The 27,570-nt window shown below is 41.8% G+C and overlaps 1 protein-coding gene across 1 annotated transcript; it reads left to right on the top strand.

Annotated features, from left to right (window-relative positions):
* Positions 1–13,826: 13,826 nt before the first annotated feature.
* Positions 13,827–15,422, top strand: LOC149245533 (non-specific lipid transfer protein GPI-anchored 14-like). The gene is made up of 3 exons (XM_089439134.1): positions 13,827–14,334; positions 15,024–15,107; positions 15,277–15,422. Exons 1-3 carry the CDS (start codon positions 13,995–13,997, stop codon positions 15,420–15,422), a joined length of 570 nt encoding a protein of 189 aa, XP_089295260.1. The 5' UTR covers positions 13,827–13,994.
* Positions 15,423–27,570: the final 12,148 nt, after the last annotated feature.

Raw genomic sequence — 27,570 nt, 5'->3', positions numbered from 1 at the left:
GCCTATTTATTGTTGAGAAACAATGGAAAACCCTTCACATCCCGAAACCTAACCCTAGAAGATGAAACACCAAATTGTGGGCCCCGTTTGGGTAAATTGGTACATCAATTTCCCGGGGTCGTAACTTTGGCATACGATCTCCGTTTGACGCGCACGATAGCTCGTTAGAAAGATCTATCCGAGTACTACCACTTTGGGAGGCAACATCGGTCCATGGCCCATGTTGCCCCAGAATCCCAAAAAAACGTCGTTTAGGGCCTCAAAACGGCTCCGGAAGTTCAGGACCCGAAAAACTGGTAAAAATAGTAAACTGTGCTACAATTTAGGAAACTGAAAAGACTGAAAGAGACAGTTGTGGGGGTCCAAATGGGTTGGTGGTTGGCCACCAACATCCACCTGGATCATTCCTCCCCCCTTAGGAAGCAATGGTCCCCATTGCGTTGAGTTCCTCCATCTGCTGAACTTGTCCTGCAATCTCTGATGTGTCCAGTGATGGTGGGAAGCATGGTCGACGATGGTCCACATTGAACATTGGGTGCAGGTGAAGGAATGGAGGAATGATGTGCTCCAAAGCATTGTTCCCCATAGCCTTGGTACTGTTGTAAGGACCATGTTGGAGTGATCTGAGCTTCTGATGGGTTCTGGTAAGGCGTTCTTTCTGTCGATGCAACCATACTTTGTTGCCCACCTGAAACTTGTGTGGTACCCCTGTGGGTGAGGAGAAGTTGTTCCTGTGTTCTGTCATGACCGTATCCCTTTGTTGCTGCTACTGCGTAGAGGAACCCTTTGCAGGGGTCATGGATGTAGCAACGATCTTCCCCTTACTTTGGGAGTGAACCAGACAGATGAATTTCCTGGTCTGTGATATGAGCTTGCTGCCTTTCTTGGTAGTGATCAAGGATGTGGCAGTAGGTGGGGCTACCTCCGGTATCTTGTATAATGAATTATTCAAAGAAATAATGACAGCACGAGGCCTTGACTCATACACAGCATGTCGCCTCCACAAGTATGGCTGGCCTAACAATACATCACAAACATCCAGAGGTGTAACATCACACAATACCTCGTCTGTGAATGGTTTGATGCTGTAGGGAAGGCGACACTGCTGGCGAACTTTGAGATCTCGTCCTTCGTGAAGCCACCCGATACTGTATGGCTGTGGGTGTGGTGTAGTCGGTAGGCCCAGCCGCTTCACGACCTCTGCTGAAACAAGGTTCTTTTGGCTGCCACTGTCGACAATGAATTGTAGCGGCGAACCCTTCACCCACATCTGTGAGTGGAAAAGACGCTCCCCCTCTTCTGGATCTGCAGGGTCATTCTTCTGGATCTTGGCAGTGGCAACAGTGGCGCTGGGATCTGCATCAATGATCTGTTTCCCTTTGCCATTCCCCTTGTCGAGTTCTGGCTCAGGGTCGGAACATGCATCTGATTCGGAAGCCTTCAACTCGGCCACCAGTGATTGCTTGGTCCGACACTCACTTGTGTTATGAGTGGGACTCTTGTGGAACTCACACCACTTCCCGGTGTCCTTCTTCGGCTTCATGGTGTTGTTCTTTTCTTGCGGCTTCGACGGGTTGTCTTGGGTCACCCCACCTTGGCTTTGTCCTTTGGGCTTCGGATTTGTAGATCCAAAGTCTCGCTTCTTCTGTTTGAACTTTTGCTCGATTTTGACAGCGTATCGGTATGCTGTGCCGAGTGAGGGGATGTTCAAGAACCCCATCTCTTCCTGGATGTATCTGTGCAAGCAACCACGGTATTTGAGTACCAGATGTAGCTCAGAATCTTTGATACCCAACTGTGTGCGAAGGGTATGAAAAATGTTTGTGAACTCCGGCACATCTTGGTCTCGTCCCTGCCGCAGTGTGGTCCATTTGATGTATTTGTCCTCATAGCTTCCGACAGGGTAGTATTGCTCCTTGATGGCATCCCGGAAGTCATTCCAACTGGGTGCGGCTGAAAATAGTGAGCTTGTACTTTCATCCTTCTGCTCGCAGTAGGTTTCCCACCAGTCCTTGACGTGGGGGGCTGCTTTGAGAAGAGCAAAAACAATCTTTTCCCGACTTGAAAATTCATGAACAGAAAAATACCCATCTAGCAGATTTAACCATTTATCCACAGCATCTGCGTCTATTTGTCCCTTGAAGATGGGGATTTCGAAATTAACTTGTACCTTAAACGGTGTGGCGTTTCCAGAGTCGCTGTTGGAAGCCGATGCGTCGCCTCTGGGTAGCCGCTGAAGGATCTGCGCAAAGCTATCCATCATCGCGTTCCTTTGCCGCTCGAGCGCTTCTTCGAGCAAGATTTTCATAGGATCTCCTGCCCCCTCGTCTTTCTTCTCATCCGCCATGGGAGGCCGTCGGGATTTGCGAGGTTGGTCTTGCAAAGGTTCGACCAGTTCAAGCCCTAACTCCTTATATCCCGACCTTGTTGGGGACATGCAAAGAAAAACAGAGAAAAAGCAGACCGCTCTGATACCACTGATCCGAATTTAAACAGGAACGCAATAGATTACAGAGATAACCATAAATACAGAGATGCGATAACCATATACACAAAGATGCAGCGGAAATAATACTTCATTTCATTGATGGAAAATACTGAAATATGCTTACAACCAGAAATGGAAATAAACCAGCTAGGGCGATGGTAGCTTTATCTCTGAGAAGAGATGTGATGGCTACATGCCTCTGAACTGTTCCGAACTGTGTTACAATGAGGCTCGAAGGCCTATTTATTGTTGAGAAACAATGGAAAACCCTTCACATCCCGAAACCTAACCCTAGAAGATGAAACGCCAAATTGTGGGCCCCGTTTGGGTAAATTGGTACATCAATTTCCCGGGGTCGTAACTTTGGCATACGATCTCCGTTTGACGCGCACGATAGCTCGTTAGAAAGATCTATCCGAGTACTACCACTTTGGGAGGCAACATGGGTCCATGGACCCATGTTGCCTAAGAATCCCAAAAAAACGTCGTTTAGGGCCTCAAAACGGCTCCGGAAGTTCAGGACCCGAAAAACTGGTAAAAATAGTAAACTGTGCTACAATTTAGGAAACTGAAAAGACTGAAAGAGACAGTTGTGGGGGTCCAAATGGTTTGGTGGGTGGCCACCAACATCCACCTGGATCATTCCTCCCCCCTTAGGAAGCAATGGTCCCCATTGCGTTGAGTTCCTCCATCTGCTGAACTTGTCCTGCAATCTCTGATGTGTCCACTGATGGTGGGAAGCATGGTCGACGATGGTCCACATTGAACATTGGGTGCAGGCGAAGGAATGGAGGAATGATGTGCTCCAAAGCATTGTTCCCCATAGCCTTGGTACTGTTGTAAGGACCATGTTGGAGTGATCTGAGCTTCTGATGGGTTCTTGTAAGGCATTCTTTCTGTCGATGCAACCAGACTTTTTTGCCCACCTGAAACTTGTGTGGTACCCCTGTGGGTGAGGAGAAGTTGTTCCTGTGTTCTGTCATGACCGTATCCCTTTGCTGCTGCTGCTGCGTAGAGGAACACTTTGCAGGGTCATGGATGTAGCAACGATCTTCCCCTTACTTTGGGAGTGAACCAGACAGATGAATTTCCTGGTCTGTGATATGAGCTTGTTGCCTTTCTTGGTAGTGATCAAGGATGTGGCAGTAGGTGGGGCTACCTCCGGTATCTTGTATAATGAATTATTCAAAGAAATAATGACAACACGAGGCCTTGACTCATACACAGCATGTCGCCTCCACAAGTATGGCTGGCCTAACAATACATCACAAACATCCAGAGGTGTAACATCACACAATACCTCGTCTGTGAATGGTTTGATGCTGTAGGGAAGGCGACACTGCTGGCGAACTTTGAGATCTCGTCCTTCATGAAGCCACCCGATACTGTATGGCTGTGGGTGTGGTGTAGTCGGTAGGCCCAACCGCTTCACGACCTCTGCTGAAACAAGGTTCTTTTGGCTGCCACTGTCGACAATGAATTGTAGCGGCGAACCCTTCACCCACATCTGTGAGTGGAAAAGACGCTCCCCCTCTTCTGGATCTGCAGGGTCATTCTTCTGGATCTTGGCAGTGGCAACAGTGGCGCTGGGATCTGCATCAATGATCTGTTTCCCTTTGCCATTCCCCTTGTCGAGTTCTGGCTCAGGGTCGGAACATGCATCTGATTCGGAAGCCTTCAACTCGGCCACCAGTGACTGCTTGGTCCGACACTCACTTGTGTTATGAGTGGGACTCTTGTGGAACTCACACCACTTTCCCGTGTCCTTCTTCGGCTTCATGGTGTTGTTCTTTTCTTGCGGCTTCGACGGGTTGTCTTGGGTCACCCCACCTTGGCTTTGTCCTTTGGGCTTCGGATTTGTAGATCCAAAGTCTCGCTTCTTCTGTTTGAACTTTTGCTCGATTTTGACAGCGTATCGGTATGCTGTGCCGAGTGAGGGGATGTTCAAGAACCCCATCTCTTCCTGGATGTATCTGTGCAAGCAACCACGGTATTTGAGTACCAGATGTAGCTCAGAATCTTTAGTACCCAACTGTGTGCGAAGGGTATGAAAAATGTTTGTGAACTCCGGCACATCTTGGTCTCGTCCCTGCCGCAGTGTGGTCCATTTGATGTATTTGTCCTCATAGCTTCCGACAGGGTAGTATTGCTCCTTGATGGCATCCCGGAAGTCATTCCAAGTGGGTGCGGCTGAAAATAGTGAGCCTGTACTTTCATCCTTCTGCTCGCAGTAGGTTTCCCACCAGTCCTTGACGTGGGGGGCTGCTTTGAGAAGAGCAAAAACAATCTTTTCCCGACTTGAAAATTCATGAACAGAAAAATACCCATCTAGCAGATTTAACCATTTATCCACAACATCTGCGTCTATTTGTCCCTTGAAGATGGGGATTTCGAAATTAACTTGTACATTAAACGGTGTGGCGTTTCCAGAGTCGCTGTTGGAAGCCGATGCGTCGCCTCTGGGTAGCCGCTGAAGGATCTGCGCAAAGCTATCCATCATCGCGTTCCTTTGCCGCTCAAGCGCTTCTTCGAGCAAGATTTTGATAGGATCTCCTGCCCCCTCGTCTTTCTTCTCATCCGCCATGGGAGGCCGTCGGGATTTGCGAGGCTGGTCTTGCAAAGGTTCGACCAGTTCAAGCCCTAACTCCTTATATCCCGACCTCGTTGGGGACATGCAAAGAAAAACAGAGAAAAAGCAGACCGCTCTGATACCACTGATCCGAATTTAAACAGGAACGTAATAGATTACAGAGATAACCATAAATACAGAGATGCGATAACAATATACACAAAGATGCAGCGGAAATAATACTTCATTTCATTGATGGAAAATACTGAAATATGCTTACAACCAGAAATGGAAATAAACCAGCTAGGGCGATGGTAGCTTATCTCTGAGAAGAGATGTGATGGCTACATGCCTCTGAACTGTTCCGAACTGTGTTACAATGAGGCTCGAAGGCCTATTTATTGTTGAGAAACAATGGAAAACCCTTCACATCCCGAAACCTAACCCTAGAAGATGAAACGCCAAATTGTGGGCCCCGTTTGGGTAAATTGGTACATCAATTTCCCGGGGTCGTAACTTTGGCATACGATCTCCGTTTGACGCGCACGATAGCTCGATAGAAAGATCTATCCGAGTACTACCACTTTGGGCGGCAACATCGGTCCATGGACCCATGTTGCCCCAGAATCCCAAACAAACGTCGTTTAGGGCCTCAAAACGGCTCCGGAAGTTCAGGACCCGAAAAACTGGTAAAAATAATAAACTGTGCTACAATTTAGGAAACTGAAAAGACTGAAAGAGACAATTGTGGGGGTCCAAATGGGTTGGTGGGTGGCCACCAACATCCACCTTGATCATTCCTCCCCCTTAGGAAGCAATGGTCCCCATTGCGTTGAGTTCCTCCATCTGCTGAACTTGTCCTGCAATCTCTGATGTGTCCAGTGATGGTGGGAAGCATGGTCGACAATGGTCCACATTGAACATTGGGTGCAGGCGAAGGAATGGAGGAATGATGTGCTCCAAAGCATTGTTCCCCATAGCCTTGGTACTGTTGTAAGGACCATGTTGGAGTGATCTGAGCTTCTGATGGGTTCTGGTAAGGCATTCTTTCTTTCGATGCAACCAGACTTTGTTGCCCACCTGAAACTTGTGTGGTACCCCTGTGGGTGAGGAGAAGTTGTTCCTGTGTTCTGTCATGACCGTATCCCTTTGCTACTGCTGCTGCGTAGAGGAACCCTTTGCAGGGGTCATGGATGTAGCAACGATCTTCCCCTTACTTTGGGAGTGAACCAGACAGATGAATTTCCTGGTTTGTGATATGAGCTTGCTTCCTTTCTTGGTAGTGATCAAGGATGTGGCAGTAGGTGGGGCTACCTCCGGTATCTTGTATAATGAATTATTCAAAGAAATAATGACAACACGAGGCCTTGACTCATACACAGCATGTCGCCTCCACAAGTATGGTTGGCCTAACAATACATCACAAACATCCAGAGGTGTAACATCACACAATACCTCGTCTGTGAATGGTTTGATGCTGTAGGGAAGGCGACACTGCTGGCGAACTTTGAGATCTCGTCCTTCGTGAAGCCACCCGATACTGTATGGCTGTGGGTGTGGTGTAGTCGGTAGGCCCAGCCGCTTCACGACCTCTGCTGAAACAAGGTTCTTTTGGCTGCCACTGTCGACAATGAATTGTAGCGGCGAACCCTTCACCCACATCTGTGAGTGGAAAAGACGCTCCCCCTCTTCTGGATCTGCAGGGTCATTCTTCTGGATCTTGGCAGTGGCAACAGTGGCGCTGGGATCTGCATCAATGATTTGTTTCCCTTTGCCATTCCCCTTGTCGAGTTCTGGCTCAGGGTCGGAACATGCATCTGATTCGGAAGCCTTCAACTCGGCCACCAGTGACTGCTTGGTCCGACACTCACTTGTGTTATGAGTGGGACTCTTGTGGAACTCACACCACTTCCCGGTGTCCTTCTTCGGCTTCATGGTGTTGTTCTTTTCTTGCGGCTTCGACGGGTTGTCTTGGGTCACCCCACCTTGGCTTTGTCCTTTGGGCTTCGGATTTGTAGATCCAAAGTCTCGCTTCTTCTGTTTGAACTTTTGCTCGATTTTGACAGCGTATCGGTATGCTGTGCCGAGTGAGGGGATGTTCAAGAACCCCATCTCTTCCTGGATGTATCTGTGCAAGCAACCACGGTATTTGAGTACCAGATGTAGCTCAGAATCTTTGATACCCAACTGTGTGCGAAGGGTATGAAAAATGTTTGTGAACTCCGGCACATCTTGGTCTCGTCCCTGCCGCAGTGTGGTCCATTTGATGTATTTGTCCTCATAGCTTCCGACAGGGTAGTATTGCTCCTTGATGGCATCCCGGAAGTCATTCCAAGTGGGTGCGGCTGAAAATAGTGAGCCTGTACTTTCATCCTTCTGCTCGCAGTAGGTTTCCCACCAGTCCTTGACGTGGGGGGCTGCTTTGAGAAGAGCAAAAACAATCTTTTCCCGACTTGAAAATTCATGAACAGAAAAATACCCATCTAGCAGATTTAACCATTTATCCACAGCATCTGCGTCTATTTGTCCCTTGAAGATGGGGATTTTGAAATTAACTTGTACCTTAAACGGTGTGGCATTTCCAGAGTCGCTGTTGGAAGCCGATGCGTCGCCTCTGGGTAGCCGCTGAAGGATCTGTGCAAAGCTATCCATCATCGCGTTCCTTTGCCGCTCGAGCGCTTCTTCGAGCAAGATTTTGATAGGATCTCCTGCCCCCTCGTCTTTCTTCTCATCCGCCATGGGAGGCCGTCGGGATTTGCGAGGCTGGTTTTGCAAAGGTTCGACCAGTTCAAGCCCTAACTCCTTATATCCCGACCTCGTTGGGGACATGCAAAGAAAAACAGAGAAAAAGCAGACCGCTCTGATACCACTGATCCGAATTTAAACAGGAACGTAATAGATTACAGAGATAACCATAAATACAGAGATGCGATAACCATATACACAAAGATGCAGCGGAAATAATACTTCATTTCATTGATGGAAAATACTGAAATATGCTTACAACCAGAAATGGAAATAAACCAGCTAGGGCGATGGTAGCTTATCTCTGAGAAGAGATGTGATGGCTACATGCCTCTGAACTGTTCCGAACTGTGTTACAATGAGGCTCGAAGGCCTATTTATTGTTGAGAAACAATGGAAAACCCTTCACATCCCGAAACCTAACCCTAGAAGATGAAACGCCAAATTGTGGGCCCCGTTTGGGTAAATTGGTACATCAATTTCCCGGGGTCGTAACTTTGGCATACGATCTCCGTTTGACGCGCACGATAGCTCGATAGAAAGATCTATCCGAGTACTACCACTTTGGGAGGCAACATCAGTCCATGGACCCATGTTGCCCCAGAATCCCAAACAAACGTCGTTTAGGGCCTCAAAACGGCTCCGGAAGTTCAGGACCCGAAAAACTGGTAAAAATAGTAAACTGTGCTACAATTTAGGAAACTGAAAAGACTGAAAGAGACAGTTGTGGGGGTCCAAATGGGTTGGTGGGTGGCCACCAACATCCACCTAGATCATTCCTCCCCCCTTAGGAAGCAATGGTCCCCATTGCGTTGAGTTCCTCCATCTGCTGAACTTGTCCTGCAATCTCTGATGTGTCCAGTGATGGTGGGAAGGATGGTCGACAATGGTCCACATTGAACATTGGGTGCAGGCGAAGGAATGGAGGAATGATGTGCTCCAAAGCATTGTTCCCCATAGCCTTGGTACTGTTGTAAGGACCATGTTGGAGTGATCTGAGCTTCTGATGGGTTCTGGTAAGGCATTTTTCTGTCGATGCAACCAGACTTTGTTGCCCACCTGAAACTTGTGTGGTACCCCTGTGGGTGAGGAGAAGTTGTTCCTGTGTTCTGTCATGACCGTATCCCTTTGCTGCTACTGCTGCGTAGAGGAACCCTTTGCAGGGGTCATGGATGTAGCAACGATCTTCCCCTTACTTTGGGAGTGAACCAGACAGATGAATTTCCTGGTCTGTGATATGAGCTTGCTGCCTTTCTTGGTAGTGATCAAGGATGTGGCAGTAGGTGGGGCTACCTCCGGTATCTTGTATAATGAATTATTCAAAGAAATAATGACAGCACGAGGCCTTGACTCATACACAGCATGTCGCCTCCACAAGTATGGCTGGCCTAACAATACATCACAAACATCCAGAGGTGTAACATCACACAATACCTCGTCTGTGAATGGTTTGATGCTGTAGGGAAGGCGACACTGCAGGCGAACTTTGAGATCTCGTCCTTCGTGAAGCCACCCGATACTGTATGGCTGTGGGTGTGGTGTAGTCAGTAGGCCCAGCCGCTTCACGACCTCTGCTGAAACAAGGTTCTTTTGGCTGCCACTGTCGACAATGAATTGTAGCGGCGAACCCTTCACCCACATCTGTGAGTGGAAAAGACGCTCCCCCTCTTCTGGATCTGCAGGGTCATTCTTCTGGATCTTGGCAGTGGCAACAGTGGCGCTGGGATCTGCATCAATGATTTGTTTCCCTTTGCCATTCCCCTTGTCGAGTTCTGGCTCAGGGTCGGAACATGCATCTGATTCGGAAGCCTTCAACTCGGCCACCAGTGACTGCTTGGTCCGACACTCACTTGTGTTATGAGTGGGACTCTTGTGGAACTCACACCACTTCCCGGTGTCCTTCTTCGGCTTCATGGTGTTGTTCTTTTCTTGCAGCTTCGACGGGTTGTCTTGGGTCACCCCACCTTGGCTTTGTCCTTTGGGCTTCGGATTTGTAGATCCAAAGTCTCGCTTCTTCTGTTTGAACTTTTGCTCGATTTTGACAGCGTATCGGTATGCTGTGCCGAGTGAGGGGATGTTCAAGAACCCCATCTCTTCCTGGATGTATCTGTGCAAGCAACCACGGTATTTGAGTAACAGATGTAGCTCAAAATCTTTGATACCCAACTGTGTGCGAAGGGTATGAAAAATGTTTGTGAACTCCGGCACATCTTGGTCTCGTCCCTGCCGCAGTGTGGTCCATTTGATGTATTTGTCCTCATAGCTTCCGACAGGGTAGTATTGCTCCTTGATGGCATCCCGGAAGTCATTCCAAGTGGGTGTGGCTGAAAATAGTGAGCCTGTACTTTCATCCTTCTGCTCGCAGTAGGTTTCCCACCAGTCCTTGACGTGGGGGGCTGCTTTGAGAAGAGCAAAAACAATCTTTTCCCGACTTGAAAATTCATGAACAGAAAAATACCCATCTAGCAGATTTAACCATTTATCCACAGCATCTGCGTCTATTTGTCCCTTGAAGATGGGGATTTCGAAATTAACTTGTACCTTAAACGGTGTGGCGTTTCCAGAGTCGCTGTTGGAAGCCGATGCGTCGCCTCTGGGTAGCCGCTGAAGGATCTGCGCAAAGCTATCCATCATCGCGTTCCTTTGCCGCTCGAGCGCTTCTTCGAGCAAGATTTTGATAGGATCTCCTTCCCCCTCGTCTTTCTTCTCATCCGCCATGGGAGGCCGTCGGGATTTGCGAGGCTGGTCTTGCAAAGGTTCGACCAGTTCAAGCCCTAACTCCTTATATCCCGACCTCGTTGGGGACATGCAAAGAAAAACAGAGAAAAAGCAGACCGCTCTGATACCACTGATCCGAATTTAAACAGGAACGCAATAGATTACAGAGATAACCATAAATACAGAGATGCGATAACCATATACACAAAGATGCAGCGGAAATAATACTTCATTTCATTGATGGAAAATACTGAAATATGCTTACAACCAGAAATGGAAATAAACCAGCTAGGGCGATGGTAGCTTATCTCTGAGAAGAGATGTGATGGCTACATGCCTCTGAACTGTTCCGAACTGTGTTACAATGAGGCTCGAAGGCCTATTTATTGTTGAGAAACAATGGAAAACCCTTCACATCCCGAAACCTAACCCTAGAAGATGAAACGCCAAATTGTGGGCCCCGTTTGGGTAAATTGGTACATCAATTTCCCGGGGTCGTAACTTTGGCATACGATCTCCGTTTGACGCGCACGATAGCTCGTTAGAAATATCTATCCGAGTACTACCACTTTGGGAGGCAACATGGGTCTATAGGCAACATGGGTCTATGGACCCATGTTGCCCCAGAATCCCAAAAAAACGTCGTTTAGGGCCTCAAAACGGCTCCGGAAGTTCAGGACCCGAAAAACTGGTAAAAATAGTAAACTGTGCTACAATTTAGGAAACTGAAAAGACTGAAAGAGACAATTGTGGGGGTCCAAATGGGTTGGTGGGTGGCCACCAACATCCACCTGGATCAGATGCCCTCATAAAGAATGGCACTTGGAAGCTGGTTGATCCTCCATTTCGAACCAAACCAATTGGCTGCAAGTGGGTCTACAAGAACAAGTACAAAGCTGATGGCTCACTTGACAAGCACAACGCTAGGCTTGTGGCAAAAGGTTTTGCACAGAAGGAAGGGGTCGATTATGAGGAAACTTTTGCCCCCACAGCAAAATGGGCCACCATCCGGACACTCTTTGCACTAGCTGCTCAGAACGGTTGGAAAGTCCATCAAATGGATGTAAAAACTGCATTCTTGAATGGAGATCTAAAAGAGAATGTTTTTATGTCCCAGCCTGAAGGATTTGCTGTGAAAGGACATGAACACAAAGTATGCAAACTTGTGAATTCCTTGTATGGCCTCAAACAAGCACCACGAGCCTGGTATGAAAAACTAACTGAGCATCTTCTGAAACTCAACTTCAAACATTTTGATCTTGATGATGCAACTTTATTTGTTAAGAAAGTTGGCAAAACAGTTGTATATCTTGTGGTATATGTAGATGATCTTTTAATGACAGGGAACAATGAAAGCTATATTGCATCCATAAAGAAAGAATTAGGAAAAAGTTTTGAAATGACTGATTTGGGCTATGTTCATTACTATCTTGGCATTGAAGTAAACCAACATCCAAAATCCATATTTCTTTCTCAAAAGAAATACATTGGAGATTTGTTAAACATATTTGGCATGACAGAGTGCAATCCTCTTTCTACTCCAATGGAACAAAACTTGAAGCTCACATCTATTGAAGGAAAGGAATTTGAGGATGCAACAAAGTATAGACAGCTTGTAGGAAGTCTCATCTACCTCACTACTACCAGACCAGACATTTCATTTGCTGTTGGAATCCTCTCCAGGTTTATGCAAAAGCCTTGTGAGGGACACTGGTCTGCTGCAAAAAGAGCTCTAAGGTAATTGAAGGGAACTCAAGATCTTGGAATCAAGTATACACAGGTGGACGACTTCAGCTTGATTGGATACTCTGATTCAGACTTCGATGGAGACAAAGAAACTGGGGTATCTACTTCAAGATATGCTATGAGTCTTGGATCAGGAGCTGTCTCCTGGAGATCACGCAAACAATCAGTTCCAGCAGATTCCACAACAGAAGCAGAATATGTGGCAGCAGCTGAAGCAACGAAAGAAATTGTGTGGCTCAGGAAAATTCTTGAAGATTTGCAGGTAAAACAAGTACAATCAACTCCACTCATGATTGATAACACCTCTGCAATAAAGTTGGCCAAGAACCCAAAGTTCCATGATCGTACTAAGCACATCAATACTAAATATCATCTGATCCGACATCATGTTGAGGCCAAAACAATCCATCTCCGTCATTGTTCCACAAATGAGCAAATTGCAGACATATTCACTAAAGCGCTTGGAAGAGAAAAGCTTGAAAGATTCAGAACGATGCTTGGACTCACCAACATCCCTTCAGATTAGGAGGGGGAATGTTCACACCTAATCTTCAATGGTTGGGTAACCTGGAACGTGAACAGTCATCAAGAAGATGAACTGATCCGTCCATTTTATGTATATAAACAATAGATGTCTAATGAAATAATCAATCAATTTCTTCTGCCCATTCTGGAGTTACCCTGGCCTGACAAATTTCACGGTAGAAGTTATGTTAATTTAGGATTTTTTCACCTTAAAAACCAACCTTGAGATAGAAGAATATGTGATAATGAATATGAAGTGATGTGTTGTATATTGTTCTGAAGAAAAAAAGAGATTTTGTGATAATCAAGAGAAGTTGTATCACTTTAATTTGTTGGATAATAATAAAAGAAGGACTTGCTATTTCTCTATATACTTAGCCTATAATATATATGTGTCTCTCTTGTTTTATGTTTCTTTTATGTTTCATTACTTTGTTATTTAATTTCTAACATGTAGTTAATTTTTTTTTGTAAGTTTGGTAGGACTACATCTTCATCATGTTCAACTTCTCACCCCATTGGGGGGATAGCACAAGATTTGAACCCAAAACTACTGGTTCAATGAAATTTCATTTCCACAGCGATTATCAATTAAACTACCTTAAATAGACTCTAACATATCATGTAGTATATGATTTTTTTTTTTTTTTTAAACCCACAATAATTACAGCTATACAACATTTATGCTAGTGGAAGATTGCATTTGTATAAGGATTTTCAGTTATATCAAAATTGTCTGTTACACCAATAGTAAATTTCCAAACCCCAAAATAATAAATTTCCAAATTCTTACTATTATTTATTTGAATGGATAATTAATGTCAAGTTCTGCCGAGTGATAGTGTAATGGATTCCTAATGGAGTGAGTGTAACAATTACCCGGAAAATTCTAAGGAATCCGTAATGTAATTATCAATGAAACGCTGAATGTATTTTTGATTAAATGGCATTCATTGAAATCACACTCATGGCGTTGCGGTGGATTTTTTCCATGACTGTTTGTAGTACAATCCATGCAGTTTTCGTTGGCCCCAGAGTCATATTCCATGCAATTCATCATTTTCAGGTGGTTGCCAAATAGTTTTACAGTATATATATATGTCCAGGGGATGTGCTTCTCCACTGTAAGTTTATACCGCAGTTTTTAACTCCTACGATTTTCAGTCACAAAAGTTAGTAGATTTTAACCTACCAAATCTCTTCATGGCAAGGAGCAATTTTCTGTGTGTGGGATTGCTGTTAATCATGTCAATGGCAAGTTTGGCAGTTTCAGACACTGGGGATGATCAGCAAGCTGAGTGTGCTACTCAGATAATGGGAATGGCACCCTGCATTACTTACGTACAAGGATTGAATAACAACCCTACTCAAGCTTGTTGTGATTCTCTGCTTCAAGTTGCCTCACATTCTCCCCAGTGCCTTTGCCTTCTCATCATGGATAGCTCCAAGATTTCAGGAGGGATAAATATCAACCAAACCCTGGCTCTCCAGATGCCACTACTTTGTCATGTGCCTGCTAATGTCAATATTTCTGCATGCCCAGGTCTTTGAGATTTGGACTCTTCTCCTTGTCTGTGTGAAGTATGAAGTATGCTTTAGGGTATTGTTTAATGGTATGTTTTGGGGTGGGGATTTAAATTTTGAATTTTGAATGGTAGTTTATATTATTAATAGATTTATGGCTCTACAGATGCCACTAGTTTGTCATGTGCTTGTTAATGTCAATATTTCTGCATGCCCAGGTCTTTGAGATTTGGACTCTTCTCTTGGTCTGTGTGAAGTATGAAGTATGCTTTAGGGTTTTGTTTAATGGTATATTTTGAGGGTTTTTGTGTAGAGGATGTTTGGACTCTTCTCTTGGTCTGTGTGAAGTATGAAGTATGCTTTAGGGTTTTGTTTAATGGTATATTTTGAGGGTTTTTGTGTAAGAGGATGTTCTTTTGCTTGGTTTGTGGGGATTTGAATTTTGAATTATGGTTTATATTATTAATAGATTTATGGGGATTTGAATCTTAAATTATAGTTTATATTATTAATAATTTTGAAATAGCTAATTAAACTACTGATGAACATATAAGAATAAAACTTATTTAAATCTATATATTACAACTTATTTAAATCTATATACTAATTGTCATTTTAATTTGTTTTTACTATTTGAAATTAGTATAATTCTTTAATTCCTTGACATTTTAGTTTCTCACTCACATGTGCTTATTCTTGGCTTTTCAGAGCTTCTGCATATTTCTCCAAATTCACCAGATGCCAAGATTTTTAACGAGAATGCCAGCTCTCCTGCTCCTCACCATCATGGGGGTAACTCAACTTTCTGATCTCTATTTATTTCCTTGCAGATTACAGCAAACTATAAGAAACCCTTCATCTATTTATTTCCTTGCAGATTACAGCAAACTATAAGAAACTCTTCATTTTCTTATGTTATATTCTGTTTACCAAATTATATAACCTTCCTGTTTTCATGCAGTGAACTTCTCTCCATATCCTTCTCCAACTCATGTTACATCAAGCAACCTTCAGAAGACAAATTTGGGCCGTCTGCAACTGGAGGCAAATATGGCATTGACACTGTTGGCAATGGCTGCCATGTTGAAAATCATCATTATACTCTAGTGCTTCTAAGGATCAGCAGAGGCCACAGTTCTGTTAGGAATTAGGTCAGTTTTGGGTCAATATCTAAATTAAGAGTAGTTGGAATTCCTCTGTTATGCCATTTTTATTATGTTGTTTCCATATGAGGTTGACTGAAAATATATAGAATCCCAGATTTTTCATCTGCAATGCTTGTAACGGTATATCCACAAATTAGATGCCAGCTATCTGTTAGGCATTTAACACGAGAGTCATGCCTGACTCTAATTTTGGATTTTGGAGGTTCGTTGACTTTGACTCTAATATCATTCCTGGAATTTCTATACGTCAATGCATTTCCGAAAAAATACAATTTCAACCTAATATTAATGATTTATTTATTTATTATTTATTTTTAAATGTCTTGACAGTCCATTCAAAATCTTATAAAGTAAATTTAATTAAAATATAAAAATATAATTTAAATTATTTTAAAATTATTTTTAATATAAATATATTTTATATAAAATTCATAGATTTTGGTGGACAATAAAATGATGCAGACACTTGATTGATGGTTAAGTGAATATATTTTTGTCCAACTTTTATACTCAATTTCTGTACTAATTTTAAAAAAATAAATATCTCTATAACATTATTTTGACACTATTTTTAAAAATATAATCATTGTTAAATATCTAACAATATCTCTACAACATTATCTTGACACTTACTTTTCCTTACCAAAAATTATTTCCATATTAATTAATAAATTTGTTTTAGATTTTTCTTTATAATAGAGTTACTTTTCCTTACCAAAAATTATTTCCATATTAATTAATAAATTTGTTTTAAAATTCTTTATATAATATAATTACTTTTCCTTACCAAAAATTATTTCTATATTAATTAATAAATTTGTTTTATAATAAAAATAAATAATATAACAGTTCTATTTTTCTTTACTAAATAATTGCTAATTTATATCTTAATTTTCATAAATTTAATATTTTAATATATATACATAAAATGGTTTAAAACATTAATGTTTATAAAATTAGATTTTTATGTAACTTATTTTTTTTATAATTAAATTAGATTTTTCCATAATTTGAATTACTTAAATATATAAAAATGAATAAACCAATAAAATTGTTAAATAACCATAAAACAAAATAAATAAATCAATAAAATTAATAAATAACTATAAAACTATATATTATTGGCTTAATCTAACTTATAAAAGAAATTATCATATTTTTTGTGATTAATTTTAACCAAAATTAAAATAAAGATTTTTAAAAACTACTAAATCTATTCATATATTCAAAAATACATTTTAAACAGTTAAAAAAACATACTTAATTTAAAGAATTCTAATAAAAATACCAATTTCATGTATAAATTAAACTATGCCTAACCCATATCCCACACATAATTGTGACACTAAAATGCCTATGGCTAGTTGACTCTTTAATTTATTCTCTATATTGTTTTATGTATATCTCTTCTAGCATACTTATCATTGTCATATAACTTACCCATACGAGTAAGTATGGGGCTTAATTAGTTTATGTTCAATCTTCAAGTCTTTTCCCATGCCAATTCATTATACAAAGTGGTTATATGTTTTGTACCTTAATTATAGGTCAAACAGATGGCTGTAAAAGGTAGGTAGGTAGGGAGAAAAACAATTGAAAATAAAATCAAGATTCTTTTGATGCGTGTTGTTTTTGTTTGTTCTCATTCATGATTCTATTTTTCATATTTTCAAACCTCATATATAAGTATTTCTTATAATTTTATTTGCAAGTGTGATACATGGATTTCAATTAACCACTTTTAATTTAACAATTACATCTATAAATACCATTTTAGTAAGTGAAAGTTACATTATTTAAGTTTATACGTTAATTCTAAAATATTTCCATTAAAATAGAATGATATAGGGATCTATATATAATATAGAATGATATATGGAGGTATATCTAAGTATAAAAATTCTAGTTTAGATGATTGTCTAAGGTCCTCAAAGAAACAATGATGCCATAAATAAATTTCATATATTTTAAGTTTTAGTTTTATAAAGGTATTTTTATTTCTGAGAATTTTTTATATGTTTTTTATTTATATTTTTATATATTTAAATATAATGTTTCTAATTAATAAGAAGTTTTATTAGCTTAATAAGGTTTTCGTAAATTAAGATAGGAAAAATTAATGAAGAGAATCCGATTTATTTAGAAAAAAACATTAAAACATTTAAAGTGGTGAAAAGAGGGACATGTCATAAGTTAATGAAAAGTCACTTCTAATTTATAAAGTGAAAAACATATTAAAGTGACTTTAACAAAGTAAAAGGGTAAAAGGGTGACAAAAGTAGCGAATGAGTTATAAAAAAGGGAAAATGAGGAGTTACTCATTCTAGCTTTTTCTAAATGAGAAAAAGAAATTTCGGAGAGCTCTTAGAGAAGAGTCTAGAGATTTGGAACCCATTTTTGTTGGTTACTAGTTTCGGTGTTGAGACCATGCACCCTAACTAGTTAGCAAAATCACTCAGATTTCACCATTGTGCTTCATTGGGAAGATTTGAAGAATATAACGAGGCAAAAGTGTTATCAATTCATTTTATCTTATGATGCAGAGTCTTCTATATTTATTTATAGGTTGAGAATACACATGAAGATGTCAAGCTTCCGAGCCATAATTTTGCTTTCAACTTCCCAAAGGTGAATCTCATGTCAGATGTTATCCTTTAAAGTCCCTATGAAGGCATCAATCCTATGCTCCTCTTGAATATCATTTACCCTAATATTCGATTCTTGGAAATCCTTAATGTGCTCCTCGATTGAACCCTTTTGTTGAGATTTATCAATTGGCTAAAGAAGGTGTTGCTCTTTTTATCCTCATAATGTTCTACCATTTACTCCGTAAAAATTGACCAAGTGACTAGTGGTTTACAAGAAAAAAGCCATTGATACCATACAAACGGATTGGGTTCTAAATATAAATATGCAATATGTACCTTTAGTGAGGGTCAAACATCATGTATATGGAAATATTTCTCCATCTGTAGTATCCATGTTACCAGATCCTTGCCATAAAACTTCCTCATATAGATATTTGGAAGGTGGTTGGTCTTCGATCCAAAGTTAAAGTCTCTAAAATCATGATTAACATTCCTTTTGTTCTCATCATGATTTTCATGGAATACCTTGTCGCCATTAGGAAGCATTTGTTGTAGCAACTTTGTCAAACCATCCTTCAAGCCTTCCATGTCCCTTTTTATTTTTGATTCTAAACCATCCCTGTTAAAATTCATCATCACTTCCAATTCATTTTTGGTTACTTTTTGTGAGAGTGAAATTTGTTGCACTTGATCTCGTAATTTTGATATATCATGTTGTGTTTCTTCCTCTTCATGCGTCATAGAAGAAATTTCTGGTTGCTTACTAGGTGTGTCCATTTTTTTTGTTTTGAGGCATTCTAGAATAAAAAAATTATATCTATGCTTAACTATGCACTTTGAATCACTTCAAACTGATTTTTCAAACAAACGTTATGCAAAATTTTAAAACAATCACACCATTTTCTTGATTTTTAGGAGCTTGATATTGAAACTGTTCTATCTCTATAATTGCATATTTCCAAGGTCTCAAATTTCGTCCTATGGTAGCCCTATGATTCTTCTTTCCAACCCCACAAGTCATATCTATATTGGATTCTTCAAGAAAGAGTTATGCCCAATCTCCCACGATGACCTGATTATAGACTGGTTTAGTATAACATAATTTTATGGAATGCCATATGTCACTATTTCAACTTCGTCCCTATAAATGATACCAAAACAACTAAAGTCCGTGACGTTTCATTCAATTTTTACAGAATTCAAATCCGATGCTCAATGAGAAATTTATGCCAATTTTCCCTAGGTTGCCTGTTTAAGATTGAATTTTGGAGCCTACAAAAACCCTAACTTCCTCAAACTCTACTCAGAAAATATAGCGAACCAAGATCTGAAATTTCTACATGAAGTTCACCAAGATTTATACTTCACATGGTCAAAATTTAAGCTTTTGTAGCCTCGTAGAAAAAAGGTTATAGTGAAAATTCTAAGATGACCTGTTTGAAGCAGCAAAACCCTAGAATCCAAACCTCTAATCCCAAATGCTATGCAACGAACTCACAAAACAGAAGAAAAGATAGATCAACAACTTAAAAATTATCCTCTTCAAGGGGGAAACCTCCTTTACATTACATAAATGAATAATTCTTGGATGATGAAAATGATAATACCTCCTTGGTATATATAGGAGTCTAAGGGGTCACAATATAATCATAGCCTACATAACAATAATAATGTAAGAGCACAACAATAACAATAGTGGGCTTCTATGGGGAACAAAAATAACAACATAGGGGATACATGGGCACAATAATAACAATAAGGGGCTACACTAACAATAACGATAAGGGGAATACACAATATTATTGGGACCTAACAATTTTAATTATAAAATTTACCTGCTAGTCCCATCAAAAGGAAAAAATTAGCAACCCTGCGACTTTTCCTTTCGATAGCCGCGCAGTCAAACAGATCAACAATCCATGACTATTTCACACGCTTGGAAGATGGGATTCCCTAACATGTACCAGTCAAGGGAAACTGATTTCAAGTTTACCTAGAGATACGCAACCCCCAAGGGATTCTCTTGTCTTACTCATAAGTAATTTTCTCATTAATGAACCAAGAGAGGGAAGAGGAATTCAAAATTTTATATAAACAAGCCATTGGAGAACCAGAAAGAAGAAGAAGAAAAGCATTGTTATGCTGGTTAAATTGCTCCTCAACAATCCAACATTCTAGTAGGAAGAGGATTTCATCATTAAGAGAGTCTTCATACTTCTTTAGGAGAGAGAAGAAGATTGCAAAGAGATTGAGGAAAGGAACCTCATTGTTGAGGATTTTTTAGCACCATTGCTCAAATAATTCTCTCCAAGTGTTTTAATATTCATCTATTGTATCTCTTCTAGCTTCAATATTTAATAAAAGGATCCCTTTTCCATTACTTTGTTGATGTGTTTGCTTCATCAAACATTGTCTATGTGTTTATTTCTTAGTTTTTATTTAATATTTATGTATGCATTGTTTTCACCATTTACAATCCTTTGTTTACTCAGTTTTATCCACTAACAACAAGCAATTCTCTGTATTTTATTTGTAGGGAACAACCAGCTGTAAAGAAGGTGTCTTTGGCACCCCACAGAAACAAACAAACCACTACATCATCCACATACAATACCAAGATAACCAACTTTCCATATACCACAATTTGATAGAGATTAACATCTGCTTCACTTTTTGTGAAGCCCAATCCACTCAAATATGTGTCGATCTTAGTGTACCATGCCCAGGGTGCCTACTTGAGACCATACAGGGCTCTCTCGAGTCTACACATGTGTCTCCCTGTCACATGTCTCAAATCCCTCTGGATGCTCTATGAAAAAATTCTTCAACAACACCTTTGGGAGAGGCGGTCTTCACATCCATATGGTGGATAGCCCTTGGCCACAAATTTGGCCTTGTACTTCTCGATGCTCCCATCAAATGCATGCTTCACTTTGTAGATCCATCTAGAGCCAAACATTGATTTGTTATTTGGTCTCGACACCACCTCCCATACATTGTTCTTCATGATGGAGTCATACTCCTACACCATGGCATCAGCCCACACTTGTTGAGAAATTGCTTCCTCAAATGAAGACGACTCTATCTCGATGAGTTCTGTCATGACAGCCATATACCCAGTATACCTATCTGGTGACCTCCTTTACCTGCATTGAGATGTAGGAGCTCCCACATGCTTCTGTGCATATTGTACCAATCTATCAGCTTCTGGTTCTCTTCCTCCCCTCTCTAGAAGATTCTAGTTGAGTGGGTGCCTCCTCTCAGCCTCCTATCTTCTCCTCTGCAGGTGGCTTCTCCAAAAAATTCTAAATCTCTTTCTAAGGCTCCTCATTAGGAATTAGAAGCTCCTCCTATGGTGGGATATTCATCTCTCACTCTAGAGAGCATATTATGGCCTTATCCTCATCAAATTTGACATCTCTCCTCACTACTATCACCATAAGTGAGGGAAAATACACCTTATAGTTATGTGGTGTCTTTGTGTATCCTACAAAGACTCCCATCTCAGTTGTAGGTTCAAGTTTCTTCCTTTTATCCTTAGAGACATGAAAATACATAGTAGATACAATTTTTTTGAAATGAGATACATCTGGCTTCCTCCAAGAGAAATCTTCTTCAGGTGTGATCATGCCAAGTATTCTATGAGGACTCTTGTTCTACAAATAAATTGTGGTGTTGCATTATTTTTCTCTTAGATGTAATGGCAACCCTTGATCATGCAACATGGCTCTTTCTGTTCCCATTATATTTTTGTTCTTCCTCTCAGCCACCCCATTTTGTTGTGGGTTATGGGGTGCTATCAATTATCTTCTAACACCCTCTTTGGCACAAAAGTCCTCAATGTAGGTATTTACCCTACATTGGTTGTGGCTGAGTGTCATAACATAGATATATTCCACTACCACTGTCAAAGTAACTCTATGAGATGCGGCTCATAGTAGTATTTGGGTCTTTTATTGAGTTGGTGAAATGTTGTGTGAGCCCAACGGTCCCAACATTCATGAGTGCATATGTGACTTGGGCTTTGATGATGATATAATATTAAATTATAAAGACTTTGGTGTTTTACGAAGTTGTCTTTAGTGTGATTTTTTAGACTTCCCGGTGTTGGAATCCGATGGAAAACAATTGAGATAAAATCTTGATTTGTGTTATTTAAAATGGTTTTTTGACTGTATATATGGATTCAACACCCTAAAAAACCCCTAGGGCACTTCGATTGTGCAGGGACTACCCATCAAGCTTGTAATTTCAATAAATTCCTGTCGGGTTTTAGAGAAATTAGACTGGAAAAATCCACTGGAAAAGTTGCCAAAAAGTCGCACTAAAGACAACTCGATCTTTTACTCCTCATACCCTCACAATGAAGAACCTTGCAATTTTGACGAAAATATTCTCATAACAATATCTGGGCCTAAGGCAAGTGATAAGGTGTTGGGCATGGGATCCCCCGCAGTAGGTTTTGGGGCTTAAAGCCCAAGTTTTGGTCAAAGATGGTGTAGAACTCCATGAAGTACGGGCGCAGAGCGCGAATTGTATAATCGAGTCATAGGGTTGTCCGCCCTAAGAATTGTAATTTAATGTAAAGATGTGTCGGCCTACCCATGGTTCGTAGACCATGGGATTGTATAAATAGAGCAAGGCTCTAAGTGTAGAGCTAAGCTTAGTAGAGAATAGATAGAATAGTGAAGGCATGGTTAGAACCTAGAGTGGAATCTGAAGTGTATTGAGTCGTAGTAGTAGGAAGAGGCTCTGCAGCTGAGTGCACAGAGGCCTAGTAGAGTCCGCAGTTGAGTGCGCGGACCCCTACAGCTGAGTGCGCAGGGAGAAGTCGGGTCTGTACTTGGGATTGAAAGATAAGGAAGAGAAGTTTATTCTGTGCATCTATTCTGAAACCTTTATGTTGATGTTATACATTACTTTTACTCTGTTCGTTTACTGTGGGCACTTGATGAATACTTGTATGAATGTTTATATATGAAAATAATCTAAGTAAACAAGTTAACAGAGCCTAATTAAGGAAGACATGGGTAAATAACACAGGTTGCGCTGCGGATGGAACCGCACGAAGATAGTCGCACAGGGCGCGAGGTGCCCGTAGGTGCGCGTAGTGCAGGAAGTGCGAAGGTTGGACCACGTACCAATCACCTCATTTCAGACATCCCCAGGGTGCAGAAACCTAGTTCTAGCACCCTCCCATACTACTTCGGGTGATACCTCAGTCCGCGCTCCCCAGACTGTTGCCGAAAGGGCCAGTAGTACCAAGATTTGCTTGGCTAAATCACTTCTGAACCTGGGTCAAGCCCCACTAAGCCAACAAATGGTTTCATTACCGGGACAGGGATCTGCATAAGGGATGTCTGATGTCTTGCCACTAGAACTCAACAAAGAAGGAAATTGAAGAGTGGTTGGACAAGAAGATTCACGAGTTCGCGACATGGGAAAACAGAACTTCATAAGTATCTGAGAAAAAGTGGTTGGAGCGCTACGTGTATATGGAAATCCACGAGATTTTCTTTGCATCCTTTCCTTCTAAGTTGTATGAGTGGATCACAAAGCTAACAGACAGCCAAGGAAGGTGTAGGCTCAATAAACCAATAGTGTGGACTCCGGAACTAGTGCACAGACTAGAAGCCTCAAAGGATATGATAGCGTGAGCTGTGGACCACTGGCTCGACCAAATCATAGGAGGATTTATTACTGAGTTCACGGTGGACACAACCGTCAGTTACAGCGAGGCAGAGCGACGTTTTCTTAAGGGACCGCGAGGTAAGTATATTAAATCTTTGAACACCAGGATTAAGATGTTGTTATGTGAAAAGAGAGTTATGCAAACAAATTAATGTTTGGACTACGCGGAGCGAAAATATATACAGAAGCGGAAGTAGTGAAGAAGTAGAAAACAGTCCCTTAATTTCACCCTCGTGGGATAGCGAGGACGAGATCGCGAAGGTTTCTCCGAGAAGCGTGATCAGTTTGATAAGGTAGCAGATTCTGCGGTTACCACCTCCACCCATACCGCCACCGGCTTCACCTCCCTCACCTCCATCTCCATCTACTCCACCTCCACCACCTCCACAGTTCATTATGGCAAGCGCTATCAAACTACCAGTATTCAGAGGAGTAGGGAATGAGGATCCAGACCAATTCTAGTTCATGGTAAGAGCAGTATGGGAAGCACAAGGTGTCATGGACTACAATATTAAGAAGGCTACATTGGTGAGCGCGCTACAGTATTGTGCATTAACATGGTATATCAAACATTCTAACAACCACCCAAATGCAGGGATAGCAGAGATCCAGTTTGCACTAAACAGGTAATTTAACAGACCAAAGTTAGAAACAAAATCAATCATCGGGTTTAAAGAGATTGTGATGCTCCCGATCGAGACTCCCTGGGATCTAGATCAACAGCTGAAGAGTACAATCCGCGAAGCCAATATGACGTTGACAGATGGAAATCATCGGGCATGGTTTGTAACATCTTTGGCATCGCACTTGAGGACAACGTTGTCACAGCAGAAACTTTCCACCCAGGCCGAAGCAATGGAAATGGCAATGAGATTGCATGAGACCCTGATAAAAGACCTTGGGTTGGGAGTTAACCAAATCCACGCACAACTACATAATTTGTGTTTGAAAATGCAAAGCTTGAAGCAGGACAGGGCACTGCGGCTAGAGGCGTGCGAGGAAGTATGGTGCATAAAGTGCAAAGGCCAGGGCCATGACAAGGATCACTGCCCAGTATTCACGAACTACTTGGCAGGAGGAGGGCCAATGCCACTAAGACCGGAGGCGCAGGCAGGGCTGAGTGCGGCACCCACTTTATGGTGCGCGATCTGTCAGATAGGAGGGAAACACACGACGGACAATTGTCATTTGCTGCAGAAATATACACAAACACCCCAACAATTGTTTTGTAATTTCTGTAGGTCGGTAGGCCACGATGAGCGTACTTGTTGCAATTACGAGCTAATGATGGATCAGACCCCAGCCTATAGGATGCAGACCAAAATGCGAGCCCTCGACCCAGATGCGGGGATGGTGCGCACTGGATTTCAAGGGTGAGGTTGAGGACGAGGTGGAATGGGACTAGGAACAGGCCACAAATATTTAATTTGTTACAACTGCAGAGGACCAGGGCACTATCCCCGCGATTGTACCAACTCGACGAGGATATCATGTTCATATTGTGCTCAATTTGATCATGAAACAATAGACTGTCCTACGTTGATCACAAAGATGCGTGAAAAAGGGGTGTTCCACCCTCCCCCGACTCAGAATATACAAATGATGAGGTCTAAGCCATGCGAAGAAGACCCGAATGTAAACATGATGCTCAGAAGTGGTACGGCCATGCGAGTAGATACATGGAAACAACTAGAGAAAAGTACATGGGTTTGCAAGGCTCCTGCAAAGGAACCCGAGTTTGACTTAGAACACACAAAGGAGACGTTCATGGAAGCTAATAAGAGCTTCGCGAAGGCCTCCACTTTAGGTAGTAAGGATCAACCAGAGTCAGGAATGGATCCTTCAATGCTCACTACCTTTCTAGAAACATGCACGAAACTACCGCGCGACAAGAAGCCAGTTAAAGAACTACAAGAACTAATCACCAGGTGCACAGGGTCAGGAGAATCGCGCGTAGTCAGGAAATTGGGAAAGCATGCATTACGTACCAGAAGGGAAATGAGGTTAACTGCGCAGATTCGTGAGTATGAAATGGATCAGGTAATCCTAGATCTGGGTTCGGACGTGAATGTATTACCAAAGCAAACATGGGAACACATGGGCAGGCCCGTGCTATAATGGTCCCCTATTCAATTACGAATGGTGAACCAACAAAAGATTTTGCCCATGGGAAGCTTACAAGGGGTAACAGTTGATATTGAAGGTGTGAGCGCACAGGAGTATTTTGAAGTAATAGAAATTGTTGATGACAACAATCCCTATCCCGTGTTATAAGGGATAGATTGGGTCACCGATATAAACGGAGTGATCAACCTGAAGAAGCGCAAAATGATCTTCGAGAAAAAGTTACTACGTGTAGTAGTCCCACTGGACCCAGCCGAAGGAGCGCGATACACTGAACCAGTGCGCGACGATGAAAGCAATGATGATCTTGACTGTATTTACAAGATAATTGTGCGAGACCAAGATTAGGTGAATTTGACTGTAGATGGGAGAATCTCGTGGGAGCGCAAAGCTCCTGCACTTCAGATTTAGACGAAGAAGTAGAGCGATGGCAGAATTGATTGCACGAAGTGACAACATTGAATTGCAACATGATGGTTAGGTCACTGGGCTACGTGACAACGAAGCAAGAGAGCTGCCGACCTATGATGGATTGACAACGATGGATGAATTCTTGAGCAAATTTGAAAGCGCAGTAACAAAACAACAACGGTTCGATGCGTTGAAATGGGCACTGCGCGCAACACCCACACGTTGGTGGGGTACACATCAAGGAAACTTTGAGGACTGGCGTGGATGTAGAAGGATGATGCACCTACGGTTTGGAAGCCCCCAGCTTCAAACAAGAGTTGGTCAGCAAGGATAGAGAAACTTGTGCGCCCACCTGTCTCAATGGGTACAGACATGTGCGGGGTAGCGAGCACACCAGAACAGGACACAATAGCAGGAAAGGCGACGCGCACCACAAACGTTCCACGTGGAAGCATTCAATAAGGTATGCAGAGTCCTTAATAGGGCTCACCAGGCAAAAAGAACTAATTGGGACCTGTGCGTGCCAGCGATTCGATGGGCCTATAGGGCCATGTGTAAAAACCTGAGCGCGGAGACAATTCTGAAGTTGAGGAGCAGAGTCGAGACCATAGTTTTGGAGGAAAGGAATCCTCATGCAATAGCTCCCACAGTTGGGACAATACGCTTGGACCAGGATGAAGGAACTATGCAGCTATGCGAGGACGAACATATGGATGTTTAGGAAGCCATTCGACGAGGGAACCTTAAGCATCGCGAACTCGAAGAGGATCAGGTACGACTAAGGAAGAAAAGCATGTTATGAAACCAACTCACAAAAAGATAGAAAAGATAGTTGAATGCCTTGGAATTTATCCTCTTCGAGGGGGCAACCTCCTTTACATTACACAAATGAAAAATTCTTGGATGATACAAATGAAAAGTCCTCCTTTCTGTATATAGGAGTCTAAGGGGTCATAATATAATCGGAGCCGACATAGCAATAATAATGTAAGGGCACAATAATAACAATAGTGCGCTTCTATGGCGCACAATAGTAACAATATGGGCACTACATGGGTACATCAATATAATAAGGGGGTTGTACTAATAACAATAAGGGGTTACACTAGTAGTATAGGGGCCTAACATGCCCCTCTCCTTCAAAAAGTGTTGTCCTCAATGCTTGAGTAGTTCTTGATGCTTCTGTATAAAATTCTTGTCCTCCCATGTGGAATCTTCAGCGGGTAAGTTCTTCCACTTGATGAGATACTCTGAAATTGATCGATTTCGTAGCTG

Source organism: Pinus tabuliformis, chromosome 7 (assembly GCF_031772625.1).
Source record: "Pinus tabuliformis cultivar Carrire ecotype Pingquan chromosome 7, CPIR1, whole genome shotgun sequence".
Taxonomy (NCBI): domain Eukaryota; kingdom Viridiplantae; phylum Streptophyta; class Pinopsida; order Pinales; family Pinaceae; genus Pinus; species Pinus tabuliformis.
The sequence above is the reverse complement of the archived record's forward strand: the minus strand, read 5'-3'. Positions and strand labels throughout refer to the sequence as shown.

Bases quoted from the DNA above. Each gene is read 5' to 3' on its own strand.
- LOC149245533 (XM_089439134.1), top strand. From the start codon at position 13,995: ATGGCAAGGAGCAATTTTCTGTGTGTGGGATTGCTGTTAATCATGTCA. The intron at 14,335-15,023 runs GTCTTTGAGATT...TTGGCTTTTCAG, and splicing joins CAATATTTCTGCATGCCCAG to AGCTTCTGCATATTTCTCCA. The intron at 15,108-15,276 runs GTAACTCAACTT...GTTTTCATGCAG, and splicing joins TGCTCCTCACCATCATGGGG to TGAACTTCTCTCCATATCCT.